Source organism: Passer montanus, unplaced genomic scaffold (assembly GCF_014805655.1).
Source record: "Passer montanus isolate IOZ18808 unplaced genomic scaffold, ASM1480565v1 scaffold9, whole genome shotgun sequence".
Taxonomy (NCBI): domain Eukaryota; kingdom Metazoa; phylum Chordata; class Aves; order Passeriformes; family Passeridae; genus Passer; species Passer montanus.
The window spans coordinates 266,376-281,572 of record NW_024374367.1 but is presented as its reverse complement, the minus strand read 5'-3'; the positions used below and the strand labels follow the sequence as shown (position 1 = coordinate 281,572).

Here is a 15,197-nt window from a genome sequence, read left to right as displayed (position 1 = left end):
GTATGTCTGTAGTCACAGATAACTCTGCTCCTAAAGCCCACCCCCCACCTTTCCTGAGTCCAACTCAGGGGGGACTTTGTCTTTTTAAGGAGAGATCCTTCTGTTGGAAGGGGTGCTAAACTGGCCTGGGTGTTTCACTGCTGCTGGAGCTGCAGTGGTGGTGGTGGAAGATACCAAAGGATCTGCTTAAATGAACTGGTCTCCCTCAAGCTTTTTCTTAGGCTGTGCACTGTGTTTTGCAGTTTAATTGGAAGGACTTTAAATTTTATAAGCCAGCTAAAATAGTTGAACTCATGCCTTTGTTTAACAGACAAAGGATGAGTAATATTTAGGACTTTAAATAGTTTTCTGCTTTATTTTGTTTGAAACTTCTGGGATTCTTCTGTCTTTGTTTGTGGATAGTGTCCTTGTTAGTAGTAACCCTCTACTTTGAGTTAGTTTGATGAAAAACACTAAGCTGTATCTGAGCTATAAAGTGTCTCTTTTTCAAGCCGTATGGAAATCTTCCTCTTTACAAATACTGCCTCCAAAATGCTGCTTGCCACAAAATATTTTTTCTGACATTCACTTGAACATGGGAAAATACTGCCTGTATCACTGTTTCTCTAGAGTGTGTGGATGCCTGTGTAGAACAGTTGTGTCTGGCTTTGGACTCTCCCCACCTGCTGCCCAGCTCCTGCTCTTGTGTCACAGCCTCAGAAGGTTTTGGTTTTAAGGCTTTCACTTCCTCCCAGGCAGCCTGCACACCCACAATTTGTCACATTGGGGTTTCTTGGGGGTGCTGGGGTACTTGGCTGTGAGCCCAGGACACTTGGTGGCCACAGCCATTTCCCAGCAGCCCATGGATGACTGCAGTCCCGAGCATCATGTGCATGTCTCCTGAGTGTAACAAAAACTGTCACACAGATAGATGTTGGATTTCTCTTGTCCTGTGAAGTTTAAACTACAGGAAGGTGTGAAGTTAAGTTTGTCCTCTATATTGTTTGGAATAGCTGAAAGCTCTGCTTTAGTCGTTGGCAAAATAAAAGAAGTTGAATCCAAGACAGAGCTGCATCAGGAAGGGGAGACTTTAGTCTGTGAAACATTTGTCTGGAATCTGTGAAGTGCTGACCTCTTGCAGATGGTGGTACCTCGCTTGTTCTTGGATATTAACTGTGTTAAACCCAACTAAAACATCTATGAGTGTCTGCTGCTGAAATTTCTTCTTGTTGATAAAACAAATAAGAGGGAGAAGAGAAATCTCCAGCATGTGTTTGTTTGTGATTCAGCTTAGGCTCTGAATGACTTTGGGAGACTTTGACATGAGTTCAGCAGACTTAGACATGAGTTACTACAGAGAGGCACTATCTGTGTTGTGGGTTTTTTTCCCCTCCTATTTCCTGGCCCCTGCCTTAAAAGCCAGCTAAATATTCAAATTATTCCCCTTGCACTGAACGTGGCAGTGTGGTCATGTAACCACAAAAGGAAATGTTTTCCACGGGATCAGCGAGATGATTCAACTCAAATGTACGTACACTCATACTATCCCAAAAACCTTGTGAGGGAGCAAGCAGGAGCGAGCAAACAAGGAGAGAGCAGCATTGTCCTGCTGTGGGCAATTTGGGTTAGATTGGGTTAAACACGTTATGAAGTGTCATCCCTCCTTTTGAATCTCTGGAGCTCCATCTCTGACATGGCTGAACTGGAGCGGGGGAGATGAGCTGGTGTTTATCCAAAATTCCCCCAGCCTGGCGCTGCTGTGTAGCTGCAGAGACATCCCGTGGCTGGATGAGGAACAGCCTGAGCCGTGTCCCTTGTTCAGGCCTCCAGGATCCCTCAGTTCTTAAATTACTGCCCTTGGCTGTTCCTGTGTGAAGAAACTGGAAATTCAATGCATTCGGAAACTCTAGTCGCCACCTGGTTCTTGTACCAACATTTGGATAACTCATCGTTGTGAGGAAATCCTGTGACATTTTCCCCAGCAGCCTCAGGGGCAGCTGTGATCTAAGCTGGAAAAAGGGCAAATCATCTGGAGAGAATTTGGGCAGCTTTACTTTTCTATCATCCTGTGGCTGTACCAGGTATTCTGCAAACACTGAAAGACCATCTGCTTCTCTAAAGCACTTGTAATCTCATTTGGATTTAGTGGTATATCTTGCTTACCTCTAGAGATTAGGGCCTTGTTGTGCATATAGGTGCTCTGAAAGCATTAGAAAATTGTCCTGAAAGGCTGAGAGTGATAAAGGAGAGAATCTGAGCAGAATCCATTCAGTTCCAGCACACACACAGTGACAGAATGACTGTCACTCTTACTCTGTGTCTTTCATGTCAGTGCCTGAAGAGAAGTGAGCACTAAAAGAGGAAACAGTGTGACAGTAGCAGGTGAACAGGAATTATTTAGATGTTAAAAATGCAGAGGCATGAGGAGGGGATTTCAGATTCTGGAAATGTTTGTACTGCCTGTGTCAGTCACCAATACTGATAGGTGGGTGTGGGCTATAGCTCACAGTCTGCTCCATTGCCTTACTAATAAAATGAACAGGGAAGGAAGTAATATTTTATAAAGATGGGAGGCTTAAAATAGCTGTATTTCCTCCTTTGCCTGTATGCTGTCAATCCTATTGGAGGAGCTGTGGATGGGACTGCCTCTGAATTAGTGTGTGTTTACCTGCAGGATTAAAGAGGTAGTGAGGAGCATGCTGGAACAAGCATGTAAACAAAAAACAAGAGGATATGGATATAAATAAATAGCATAAACTTCTCCAAGTGAACAAGGAGTTGAGTGTAAGTGGTCCTTTAACAGGAATCTTTTGCTTTTTCAGATCATTGCAAGGAAGCAAATTACCAGGATTTCCCCCCTGTGGCTGCCTGACTGCTGCTGAGCTACCCCTCCCAGCCCATGTGGCTCTCCCCATGCTCCAAGAGTGCAACGGGTGCCCAACGCAATGTGTGTTTGTCAAACCATGGAAGTGGGCAAGTATGGCAAGAATGCCACTCGATCTGGAGACCGGGGGGTCCTGCTGGAGCCTTTCATCCACCAGGTGGGCGGGCACAGCAGCATGATGCGCTACGACGACCACACTGTCTGCAAGCCCCTCATCACCCGGGAGCAGCGCTTCTACGAGTCCCTGCCCCCAGAAATGAAGGAGTTCACACCTGAGTACAAAGGTGAGGCAGTCTTTAAGAACCTGTCCTTCCATTTTCCTGCAGCTGCTGCTGTCTTGCTGTCTTTTGGGGTCATATTGCTTTTATTAAACTCCCCTTTGCGGGCTGGCAATTTGATAGCGACACTTGGAAAGGAGGAAGGTTTTTTTTTGGTAGGCACACTGTGTTGAATGTGCTCCTTTTTTAGATGGAGAATATGCAGTGTGACAGTTGTAGTCCAAAGTTTAAGGTTATGGATGTGTAACTGAAGCAGTTTTATTACCAAGTTATTGTCAATTACAGCCTTGACCTTGAGCTAATGAAGCCAGATCATAGAATGAGCATTTGCACATTCCAGTTCCGTAATTTATTGCTTCCTCATCCCATCTCTTTTATGGACCCATAGCAGCAAGCTGCTGAAGCAGGAAGTATGGCTTTCCCAGTGCTGAGATGCAACCTTGTCCCCAGCTGCTTTGAAGGAGTGGAATTTTCCAGTGCCTGTGTCATTGTAGGAGGTTGGCAGCTCAGCTGTGTCTTTGAGAAGCTCGATAGGCTTCCAGCCTTGTATGTTTGTGTTCAGGATGGTGATGTGGTCAGGTAGACTTCTGGGGGGCTCAGTGTTCCTGTTGCCTCTGCTGCTTTGTCTCCATGTGGCACTGGGAAGGTGGTGCTTTACAGACAGCTGGGACCACCATCTGTTCAGGGTCTTGCCTTTGAGACAGGCTGCAGCCAGATGCAAAGCAGTGTCAGCTTCCCTCCTGGTGTCTGCACACAGGTTGTCATGAGTGAGGGGTGCAGTCTGCAACAGATGGATTCTCTCTTAACCCTCTGGCCATTCTGGGGACACACAGTGCTCTAGTGTCCCATCAGAAATCCCACTGAAGCCTGTGTAGTTCCTAGAGTCCATATGATGTGAGTTTTTCTTGCGGAGGTGTGTTTAAAACCGATGAAACTGATAGTCCAGGTGGACTCTTGTCTTCTTGAGGTCAGGTACTTCCTGGTACCCTAATGGCATGGGCTGTGCATGTCCCTCCCTGTGCAGTTTCCTCATAGTCCTAGAAATCTTTCCTACTGATCTGGGGGAGAGGAGCATGGTATGGTATGATATTTTCTGTCTGAGCACTTGGATGTTACTGTAAGACTTCACAGAGGTATCTTGAGCACATCCAGGCAGCATTTGGAGTAGCACTTATGTACTGACATTCTGGAGTCGTGTTTCAGCCACCTGAACCTTGTTAACATTGTCCTGTGCAGATAAGGAGAAAAGAAGGACGGGAACAGGATGGCCTGCATCATCTGGGGAGGGCAAGGTTTCCTCATGTTTGTGAGGAAATAAATTGATACATTTGATTCAGTACATCATAAATTTGATTGAGTGCATCTGTCATTTGAAACTCCTGGCAGCTAGTCAATACTAGTGACAAGCTAATGAAACATTTTGTCATTGCACATCAGGAGATGGGCTGATGGCCTCATTTTCAGGGCTGGAGCAGTAGTCCCAGAAATTAAGATGTCAGCCCTAACTGGAAGTGTCAGCAGTCCTGCTCTGTGGCTGGACAGGTATATTCTGAGTCTGTGCTGTGGAAGATCTATGACTTCCCTTGCACTGTGGTGTTTTCCAGGAGCCTTCAGACGGTGAAACTGGCAAGGACACATGGTCCTGCTTGTCTGCACTTGGCAGAGGTGGTTTTGCTTCCAGGGCCCCTTGTTTTTATTGCTAGAGAGGCCTGGGCCCTTGCAGATTCCTTTTTTGTGAGACTGGCCGAGTTGTGATAAGAGTGACAGTTGTCACCTCAGCTGTAGGGCTCTGTACTTCATTGCTCTGATGCTGGAAAGCTCCTTTAGCAGAGAAAGCACAGTCCTGCTTGGCTGGTGATGTCCCTCTGAACAGCAGGAATGCTTCTGCAGGACGTAGGTACTTATCCAAACAAATCAGATATTACTTTACATGCTTTGCTCCCCTCAGCGTCTTGGTAGACTGTACTTGACTCTCTCCAGTTTGACATTTGCTGCAAGACTGAAGGAAGGAAATAAATCACACCCTCAGCCTACCAGCTGTACTTTTGTCCTTATTTCCTGCAGTGGCAGAGCTCTTCTCCCTCTTTCATTGCTCTGGGCTTGCTTTGCTTCTCTGTGAGCTACATTTTCCTCTCTCCTGCAGAACATTTTGTTGATAATAGTTGTGTATTCCCTCTTCCAGGAGAACTGACTATAACTTCTCCCTGGCAGGTGTGGTGTCTGTCTGTTTTGAGGGAGACAGTGATGGCTACATTAACCTGGTGGCCTATCCCTATGTGGAGAACGAGGCTGTGGAGCAGGATGATCTGCCAGAGAGGGACCAGCCGCGGCGCAAGCACTCGCGCCGGAGCCTTCACAGGTCAAGCAGCGGCACCGAGCACAAGGAGGAGAAGCCTGGCCTGGCCAGTGACAGCACCGAAAGGTAAAACTTGGAGGGCCAGTGACAGCACAAATATTGGAGATCTTTCTTCCTTACTCCTTTGGTTGAGGATGTTCTGCAATTCCTTAAGGTGGCCAGGCTGTTGTGCATTTGCTAGCCCAGCAGATTTTGGCACTGCAGACTGTGCCAGGAGTTTTCCTGGGTTCAGGACCAATTCATCCATATGAAATGCTTCTGATACAGGGTAAGTGTTGGCAGTGTATCAGATGTGCAACCAAAGCATACAGAGCAGATTTGAACACTCTTCAGTCCACCTGGTTATTAACCCAGGGGTTTCTTCCCAGGGTATTTTGAATATGGGTCCTCTACCTCCTTACCCCAGCTTCCAGAGGAGCAAGTGTTCCTGTTTGCTCTATTAGCAGAGATATTAAATAGACCAGATCCTGGAGCCTGTGTCCACAGCCCAGGGTATTGGTGAGGATTTGCTGTTAGAAGATTTGCATTGTGCACAGCAGGAGAAGGAACAGGAGATGGTTGTGTGCCAGGGCAGGATGTGACAGTCGTAAGAGTGAAGAACTGACGCATTCTAACAGGCAGGTTTGTTCTGTCTTTACACCAGCAGCATCCAGGAAATGAAGAGTCCCAGGGTGGACTTGCACATCCACTCAGATGTTCCATTTCAGATGTTGGATGGGAACAGCGGCCTGAGCTCTGAGAAGATCAGCTATAACCCCTGGAGCCTGCGCTGCCACAAGCAGCAGCTGAGCCGCATGCGGTCCGAGTCCAAGGACCGGAAGCTGTACAGTATCCTTTGGGAGGCACGGCTGGGTGGGTCAGGCTGCTGCTGCCCTGCCTTACCCTTTGTGCCTGGGGCAGCCAGGCCTGCATTTCCCTTGGCATTTCTGTCCTCAGCCACACTTGAGTTACGTGTTCCTTTTAGCTGTTCCTTCCTGCCTCCCATACTGTGACACTAATGGATGATAGCATGGTTTGGATTGGAAGGGGCCCTAAAGGTCTCGGGCCACCTCCAGGCAGTCTGACTGACTTCTTCATATGGTTGAAGATGGGTTTGTTTTCTGTGCCTTCACAAATGACTCCTCCTGCTTAGAACTTGCGAGCTTGCAGGGTTATTTTGTTTCACCTGGATTCTGCTTTCCTCACATAGAAACAAACTTACTTTTAATAGCAGTGTTCATAATTTTAACTGCCTGGGCTCCTTCTCCAATTCTCAAGTGTGAGTTCTGCTTTCCTCACATAGAAACAAACTTACTTTTAATAGCAGTGTTCATAATTTTATCTGCCTGGGCTTCCTTCTCCGATTCTCAAGTGTGAGCTTGGAGACTCCAGATTTTATTTTTAAATAGCTTGCATCACTCGCAGAGAAGTCATTCTCTTTGGCTGCCCTCTCCTTTTTAAGCACACTTCCTTATTTTTATGAAGTTCCTCTTTCTAAACCAAACACAGTTCCTCTCATGCACATTTAATCCAGCTGTGCTCTGGTTGCCATTTCAGATTTTACATGTTGATTTGTGCCCTGTGGGACTCCTTAGGGCAAACTTTTGGGGTTTTTTTTCCCCTTTTGGAGCAAGTTGCAGTACAGAGTGCCTGGGGTGTGTTGTCAGTGCTGTGCCCCAGTGCAGGGGCATTGTGTGCCCACTGGTGACACAGGGCTCCTGTTACTGTTGTATTTCCTGTCTTTGTCACCTCCCCAGCTCCCCTCTGTGTGTTGGGCAGTGCTGCTGTTCTGGACAGGCCAACCCTGCCATTACTTGACCCTTGAGTTTTCAGTCCATGGGCTTTGTATTGTTTATCCATATGGTCAAATGGCTAATTTGATTAGACTTGAAGCTCTCTTTCTTAATGGATCAGCAGTTCCTACTGGCATACTATGTCCTTCCTGACACCAGTGTTTTGCTTTTCAATTTCCCCTCTGAATTTCCAGTACAACTGCATGTGACCTTCCTGCCGTTGGCTGTTCCACTTTCTAGGCTGTTTCCTTCTTACCAGCTGTCAAAGTCTGCGTCCAGTGTTTGGGTTTTGTCCTTTTCTTCAACTCACCAAGCTGTTTGTCTTGTGTGTTCTTTGGTTCCTATGTGTTTGTTGTCCAGCCCTATATCTGTGGTGGCCCTCGGGTGTCTGTGGTGGGTGAGCTCTCCTTGACACATATCCCAGAGTTCCTGTTGCTGGAGAACGTGGTGCATCACTTCAAGCTTCCCTGCGTGCTTGATCTGAAGATGGGGACCAGGCAGCACGGAGATGATGCCTCTGAGGAGAAGGCTGCTCGGCAGATGAAGAAGTGTGAACAGAGCACTTCTGCCACCTTGGGAGTGCGTGTGTGTGGGATGCAGGTAGGGATCCCCCAGGCTGCAGATGCTCTACCTTCCTTTTCACAGCTGCATTAAGCCTCCCAGTTAGTGTTCCTGCTAAGCACTGAATTTGAGCCTCCCACTGCAGGTAGGTACAGCAGCATTTGTGCTATTTTTGTCTTCATTTCTAAGCCTAAAACAAATGAACCTGCCTTCCCTGAGATGGCCTCCTTTGTCCAGAGCTCCTTTATTCAGTTAGGGAATTTTCTAATACAGTTAGTCTTGTGGCTTAGTGTTCAGCCAGAATCACAATGCCTGGAGATGGAAGTGTCTGACATTTCCTTCTATACTGCACTGATTGTTAAGAAGTTGCTCTGCTGTGCCTGGGCCTGTGCACAAGGGTTTGCTGTTGTGCAATAATTGCTTCTTTCCCCACCCACTGAAGGAACCAGATCTTGTAAACCCAAATCTCTGCCCACAGACTCTGAAGCAATGAGGGCTCCTCATTAATCACTTTCCATGTAATGGCAGTAGGTGTCAGCAGCTCCTGCTGCCAGAGAATTGTCTGAGTTGCTGTAAGACTTGGCTTTTTAACTCCTGGGGTCAGTTGTGTCATACCTTTTTGGGGCACTAGGACTTGTGAGCCCCTTTTGGGCATCCTGGAAGAGAACTAGTGCTCAGGCATCCTGAGTATGCCCCTGGGCAGCACCCATGAGCTACTCTGGGATGCAGGGAACGGGCAGAGCTGTGTCCTGCTCCCACTCAGTCATAATGGGGATGAGTTCCCTCTGCCCTGTCAGTGCAGGACAGCTCAGAGCTCTCTGCCTGGCCTTAGCCCGTTGCTCCTACTTGATGTGCATTTCCTTTGGTGTTCCAGGTCTATCAGCTGGACACAGGGCATTACTTATGCAGGAATAAATACTATGGGCGCGGCCTTTCCATCGAAGGCTTCCGCAACGCCCTCTACCAGTACCTCCACAACGGCATCGAGCTGCGCAAGGACCTCTTTGAGCCCGTCCTGGCCAAACTGCGCAGCCTGAAGGCGGTTCTGGAGAGACAGGCCTCCTACCGCTTCTACTCCAGCTCCCTGCTCATCATCTACGACGGCAAGGAGAGCCGCGCGGGGGCCTTGCTGGAGCGCCGGCCCGAGGCGCGCCTCAAGGGCTCTGTGCCCGAGGGCCTCCAGGACGGCGGCGGCTCGGAGCCCGGCTCCTCGGGCCAGCCCAAGGTGGACGTGCGCATGATTGACTTCGCACACAGCACGTTCAAGGGCTTCCGCGACGACCCCACCGTGCACGACGGGCCCGACATGGGCTACGTGTTCGGGCTGGAAAGCCTCATCAACATCATGGAACAGATGCGCGAGGAAAACCAGTAGCTCTGGGCTGTGGCCTCTTATTCTTGTCCTGGTGGCAGGAGCAGACAAGACCACCCACTACCACAGACAAATTTGGTTTTAAACAACTGTATCGCTCTGTTGTTTTTAAATGTACTTGGATAGAAGAGCTGAGGTGAGGCAGGATGGAAGAACTCTCGTGCCGACCGGATGGTTCTGACCGCACTTGCTCTGCCTTCTGCAGGAGGCTCTGTAGATGCCTGCTGGGTGTCAGGTGTCCCGGTTCTTCGCTGATCATATGTGCGTTCTGGAGGGAGGACCTGGACACAGGGAAGAGAAAGCAGGAGAGCCCAGAGCTCTTGACGAGGCTGGAGCTCTGGTATGAGGAGCCTCCTGCCTCAGGAGCTTCCCCTTTGAATTTCTCCTGAGTTGTTTGGAAAGGGCGCTTGCCTGACGGTTGGCAGCATCTGTGAGGCCGCCGGTGAGAAGTCAGGTGCCAGTCCCTGTGTTTGGTGTTGCTGGCTCTGCCCTGGGTGTTGCCAGTGGGGCTTTGCTTTTGATGCTGCCTTTTTCTGCTGTTTGGGCACTGTGAGTAGCTACCCCAAACACGGAAATGAAATGACCAAATGCAATCCCTGGCAGAGCTGTGGCCCAGAGGGAATGCCACACAGGTGGAGCTGTGCTTCAGCCTAGGGTCTGCTCCCTCCCTGATGGCATGGCATGGCATGGGCAGGCACAGGGCTCCGCAGGACCCACTCTGCCCTGGACCACTGACTTGAAAGTGCTCAGCTCGTGGGCTAGCAATAGTATCTGTAGCAGTTAACATGACCCCAGCTGTGCAGTGGGGCATTTCGGACCATTTCAACCCTTCCCCTCCTGTAAAGTACAGAGTATGTCCCTCCAGCACAAAGTTGCCCTCTTCCCCCGGGGACCCTCTGCCCCCAGGCCCTGCTATTCCAACAGGTCTGGAGGTGGTGGAAGGGGAGGCTGAGGCTTAGGGCTGATCCCCATCTCCTCCCTGAGGGTCTCTAGAGGCCAGGTGAGGGGTGACCTAGCTGAGCAGTGAGAGCCACTGTCTTGACTGTTCAGTACCACTGCCTGACTGTTCAGCTTTGCTTCACGCAGTCAGTGTCTCCCAAAATAAATGTTCCCAGCCTCCTTTGATGAGGAATTAATATTTGATACTGTGGCCTGGTGGTACCAGACCGAACCCTGCTCCACCTCAGCTCCTGTTTCTGTGCTGGGGCCCTGGCTGCTCCCTCCTGCTCTCACTGACTTGTTCCATGGCATTACCATTACCCTGTGTACCCACAAGGCCAGGGTTGGGGTTTTTTTAATTACTTCAGGGATGCTTGTTTGGGGAATACTCGCATGTCGCATGTGTGCCGACTCCATGTGCGCAGAGGCCGCTCGGAAAGCATGGCTGCCACATCTCAGGCACAGCTCTGTGGCACTGGTGTGGAAGGGGGCAAGAGAGCTGCCAAATTTCTCTGCCAGTCTCCCAGCTCCTCAAAGCCTGCCCAAGCCATGCTCCCCCTCCGTCCTCCAGAGAAGGACCTTTAGCCGTGGCATGCTGCCCTGCACTAGGTTACTTCATTGCTCCTGCGGGTCCCTACCTTGCCAGGACCTGCAGGATTTTCAGGGAGCAGGTTTGCAGGAGGCAGCGAGGCTGGGTGAGTGCAGGGGTGTAGGTACCCACAACAGCCGCATTATTCCCTGGCCCTGCCCTAGCGTGGCCCATCGCCGCCCACCTCTGCATGTCCTTGTCCCCGCGGGCTGTGCTCGGGTGAGTCAGGCCGCTCCACCGGCAGAGCCCCTTGCTGTCCCCCGCGCTCATTCCTGCCTTTCCCCGCCTCGCTGGGCCACGCTGCCCGTGCTCCCTCCCTTCGGACCACCGCGGTGGGACTCCACAGCTTGTACATAGCCTTGGCCCCGTTTGTTTTTACATGAATAACCACCCTGTTTGTGCTTCACAGAGAACCAAAAACCATTAAAGGATCTGTTTTTGTCCGCGGCGTGCCGTGCCTGCCTCTCCCGCCGTCTGCACCGTGGGGCCGGGATTGGGGGGGTTTGGGTGAACGTCCCGCCCGCTGCGGCCGTGGCCGCTGCTCTCCTCCCAGCGGGCTCTCCCCGCGCTCCTGCGGCCCGAGGGCGCCGCGGGCGGGCTGCGGTGGCTGCAGCAACGACCCGGCCCTACGGCCATGGAACCCGGGCGGGCCTAAAGCCCCGGCTGGGCGGGGGAGTGTGTGGGGCCGGCGGTGTGTGGGGGCGGACGGTAGGACCCGGGCGGGGAGGCGGCGTTACGGGGGCGGGCCGTAGGACCCAGGCGGCCAGCGTTACGGGGGCGGGCGGTAAGACCCGGGTGGGCGGAGGCAGGGCCCAGCGGAGGGCGGGCGGTGCCGCGCGGCGCTGACGCGCCCGGCGCGCCCGGCGCTGACGTGTCGGTGCGGGCGCTGGCGTGAGACGCGGGATGCGGGCGCTGATCCTGGTCGGCGGCTTCGGGACGCGGCTGCGGCCGCTGACCCTGAGCCGGCCGAAGCCGCTGGTGGAGTTCTGCAACAAGGCGGTGCTGCTCCACCAGCTTGAAGCTCTCCGGCAGGTGGGGGCGCGGGGCGCGGGGGGCGCGGGGAGCGCCGCGCCGCCGGCTGACCCGCGCTCCCGCAGGCGGGCGTCAGCCATGTGGTGCTGGCCGTGAGCTACATGTCGGAAGCGCTGGAGGCCGCTATGCGGGAGCAGGAACAACGGGTAAGGGCCCTTCCGTCTCCTCCTGCCTCCCCCCGTTACCCGGCCTGTCCCGCCGCTCACCCTGTGCCCGCAGCTCGGCATCCGCATCTCCATGTCCCACGAGAAGGAGCCGCTGGGCACAGGTAGGACTCGGGCAGGAGCTTGGGGCTGGAGGGCGGGCGCAGGCGGGATGGAAGTCCAGGGACAGCAGGGTGGGTGCTAGGGGGGGACACCGGCATGGATACGGCTAGAGACGCTGGGAGAGGGCACCGTGGGCATTAGGGTGGGTATGGATGGGTAGGGCGGGGGGACACCGGGAGTGGGACACCGTGACTGTGGGTGGGTAGGGCCGACAGGAGCAGGGCAATCAGGAGGGGTATGCCAGGATGGACATGGCAGGACCAGGGACAGCGGGCCGGGAGAGGATCCAGAGGGACTGGGGACTTGGCCGGGATGCTGGGATGGACAGAGCCCAGCAGGACCGGGGCTCACCACGTCCCTGCGGCGTCACTCACGGCCGCGCAGCGGGGCCGCTGGCGCTGGCGCGGGACCTGCTGGCCGAGGACGGGGAGCCCTTCTTTGTCCTCAACAGCGACGTGATCTGCGAGTTCCCCTTCGCGGCGCTGGCCCGCTTCCACCGGCAGCACGGCGGCGAGGGCTCCCTGGTGGTGACCCGCGTGGAGGAGCCGGCCAAGTACGGTGTGGTGGTGTGCGACGCCGACACCGGCCGCATCTGCCGCTTCGTGGAGAAGCCGCGCGTCTTTGTGTCCAACAAGATCAACGCTGGGCTCTACATATTTAACCCTGGCATCTTGCAACGCATCCAGGTATGAGGCGGGGTGCCAGGCTGGGCCAGGCTGAGGGGCTGTGCCCCCTGCTGAGCCCTGTGCCCCGTCCTCACAGCTGCGTCCCACCTCCATCGAGAAGGAGATCTTCCCAGCCATGGCACAGGATGGGCAGCTCTACGCCATGGAGCTACAGGGTAAGGCCCTGTGCACAGTGCAGGCAGCATCAGGGGTCTTGCCTGCACTGCCACCCTCACGCTGGGGGCTGTCACTGTGGCTTTGTCCCCACAGGCTTCTGGATGGACATTGGGCAGCCAAAGGATTTCCTTACGGGCATGTGCATGTACCTGCAGGCGCTGCGGGCTCAGCACCCCGAGAAGCTGCACTCGGGGCCCGGTGTCGTAGGGAACGTGCTGGTGGTAAGTGCCAGCCCCCAGCACACCAGCCCTGGGCACGTCACGAGCTCTCTGCATTGTCCCACCACTGTCCTCGCTGCCATCCTCCAGCTGTGCTCTCCTCTTCCCTGGCTGGCCAAGTGGCATGGGCTGTGCCAAGAGCTGTTTGCCCTCCCAACCCTGGCATGGGCCCTCTTCCTTCCAGGACCCCAGTGCCAAGATTGGGGCAAACTGTGTCATCGGCCCCAACGTGACGATCGGGGCCGGCGTGGTGGTGGAGGACGGGGTGCGCATCAAACGCTGCACTGTGCTGGAAGGGGCCCGCATCCGCTCCCATTCCTGGCTGGAGTCCTGCATCGTGGGCTGGAGCTGCTCCGTGGGGCAGTGGGTGAGGACACGGGTGTCCCTGCAGGGCATGGGGACTCAGATCTTGCCCTCCCACCTCCTCGGGCTGTGGCTGCAGGGATGTGGTCCCTGCAGGCAGGAGCAGGAGCCCCGAGCCCAGGGATGTGACAGGGCCTCTCTGGGGCAGGTGCGCATGGAGAACGTGACTGTGCTGGGCGAGGATGTCATCGTCAACGACGAGCTCTACCTCAACGGGGCCAATGTGCTGCCACACAAATCCATCGCCGAGTCTGTGCCAGAGCCACGCATCATCATGTAGCAGCCCCCAGCAGGCCCCGCGCTCCCAGCTCTCCTTGGATTAAATATTTATATTTCCATTTACTGTTAAGCATCACCTGAGTGCAGCCCCAACACCGGGGCCTTCCCTTTCCCATCTTTCAGGGCACCACATAAGGAAGAATAATTTAATGCTGCTTTTCATGAGTCAGCCCCCAGCCAGGGGCAAGTTAACAGCCCAAATGCCCAGCTCAGCCCCCCTGCCCTGGCCTCAGGGCTGCCGTGTGTTCCCAGCACTGCAGCAGAGCCGAGGCCTTGGGCTCCCCTCCCTGAGAACGGCCCGTGGGGCAGAGAGGCTGCTGGGCACCTGCCTTCCCCACCCTGCAGCCCTCCCGCCTCACGCTGCTGCCCCGTGCTGGGTCCTGACCCTCTGGCTGAGGGTCCCACAGCCCCGAGCAGGGCAAGTGTTTGGGGACAAGGCAGTGTGAGGCGGGGGGGCTGCCCCGCTCCGCTGGGGGAGCCCGTGCTGTGGGGCTGGGCTCTACGAGCTGGCTGGCTTGGTGAAGTCGTCCACCCCTGTGATGGTGGCCTTACAGAAGAAGCAGTCCTTGTTGTTCATCAGGTGCTGGTTGATGCAGGCTCTGGGACAGAGGAGGAAAGAGCATCAGCCCCCACCCACACAGCACAGGGCAGGGCCAGGGGCTGGCAGTCATCCAGGTGGGGTCAGATATGGGAGCTACTCACTTGCATGACTTGTGGGAGCAGGGCCTGAAGATGGCCGAGATGGGGTGTGCGTAGCAGATGGGGCACAGGTCTTCCTCGCTGGTGGGCTGTGGGGGTTACCAGGAGTTAGCAGTGCCATCCAAAGTCCTGTGTGCCAGGCCTGCTGGCCAGGGCTGGGACAGGGCTGGGGCAGGGGGAGGACTCACCAGTGTGGTTGCAGCTGCCTGCTTAGACTCCTCACTCAGATGGTTCAGCATCTTTTCCACCTTTGCCAGCTCCTCAGTACTGATGTACTCTGTGTCTGGGGAGCAAACAGGGTGTGTGTGGGGTGAATGGGACCCTCAGGCTGTCCTGAGGCTGCTGAGTGATGCACAAGGGCTACAGCTGCCCTTGGGGACCAGCCAGGACAGGGAGCACTGGGCACTGAGAAGGGCAGAACTACTGGCTGGCACTGGATACATCCCCATCCAAAGTGCTGCTCATGGTGTGGTGGAGGAGGACATAGATACCTGTCCCCAGGACTAAAAGGGCTGGGATGTTGCAGGGTTCACAGAGAGCAGCAGCCCCATTCCTCCCCCCGCAGCTGTGGGTGGGCGGTGAGCAGAGCCCAGCTCCCAGTGCAGTGCCAACACTTACAGGTGTGCAGGGAGAAGTGGCGCTTGTCCGAGGCCGGGGCGGCTGCTGCCAGGGCCGAGGGCTCGGCGTGGCCCAGCAGGTACTGGATGGAGCGCAGCTGGAAGCAGGGATCTGCCAGCAGCACCGCGGTCGCGCGCTCCGTCCTGCCGA

At 54.2% G+C, this 15,197-nt stretch overlaps 3 protein-coding genes across 9 annotated transcripts in view; 2 read left to right on the top strand and 1 right to left on the bottom strand.

Moving 5' to 3' along the window:
- Positions 1–11,178, top strand: part of IP6K1 (inositol hexakisphosphate kinase 1) — a 37,099-nt gene extending 25,921 nt beyond the window's left edge. Inside the window, exons 4-8 of one of the 2 annotated variants that reach the window (XM_039695597.1) lie at positions 2,802–3,147; positions 5,353–5,563; positions 6,141–6,325; positions 7,694–7,869; positions 8,705–11,178. In XM_039695597.1, the coding sequence (XP_039551531.1) occupies positions 2,925–3,147; positions 5,353–5,563; positions 6,141–6,325; positions 7,694–7,869; positions 8,705–9,205 (1,296 nt within the window). In that variant the 5' untranslated portion in view covers positions 2,802–2,924 and the 3' untranslated portion in view covers positions 9,206–11,178. The remainder of the gene's footprint in view (positions 1–2,801; positions 3,148–5,352; positions 5,564–6,140; positions 6,326–7,693; positions 7,870–8,704) is intronic. The other variant, XM_039695598.1, reaches the window with a different exon arrangement.
- A 413-nt stretch (positions 11,179–11,591) lies between these two features.
- Positions 11,592–13,789, top strand: GMPPB (GDP-mannose pyrophosphorylase B). 3 transcript variants are annotated; one of them, XM_039695600.1, is made up of 8 exons: positions 11,592–11,762; positions 11,828–11,908; positions 11,982–12,030; positions 12,413–12,714; positions 12,791–12,869; positions 12,964–13,091; positions 13,273–13,455; positions 13,600–13,789. In XM_039695600.1, the coding sequence occupies exons 1-8, from the start codon at positions 11,634–11,636 to the stop codon at positions 13,729–13,731; spliced, it is 1,083 nt and encodes a 360-aa protein (XP_039551534.1). In that variant the 5' UTR covers positions 11,592–11,633; the 3' UTR covers positions 13,732–13,789. The 3 variants fall into 3 exon arrangements, with proteins under 3 accessions (XP_039551534.1, XP_039551533.1, XP_039551535.1); XM_039695601.1 differs by having other exon boundaries at positions 11,628–11,758; positions 13,600–13,788; XM_039695599.1 differs by having other exon boundaries at positions 11,626–11,762; positions 13,273–13,789.
- A 73-nt stretch (positions 13,790–13,862) lies between these two features.
- The window catches only part of RNF123 (ring finger protein 123), a 48,091-nt gene continuing 46,756 nt past the window's right edge, over positions 13,863–15,197 (bottom strand). For all 4 annotated transcript variants that reach the window (XM_039695593.1, XM_039695592.1, XM_039695591.1 and 1 more), the window contains exons 36-39: positions 15,048–15,190; positions 14,618–14,712; positions 14,433–14,518; positions 13,863–14,329 (exon numbers count right to left, since the gene is read on the bottom strand). In XM_039695593.1, the coding sequence (XP_039551527.1) occupies positions 14,230–14,329; positions 14,433–14,518; positions 14,618–14,712; positions 15,048–15,190 (424 nt within the window). In that variant the 3' untranslated portion in view covers positions 13,863–14,229. The remainder of the gene's footprint in view (positions 14,330–14,432; positions 14,519–14,617; positions 14,713–15,047; positions 15,191–15,197) is intronic.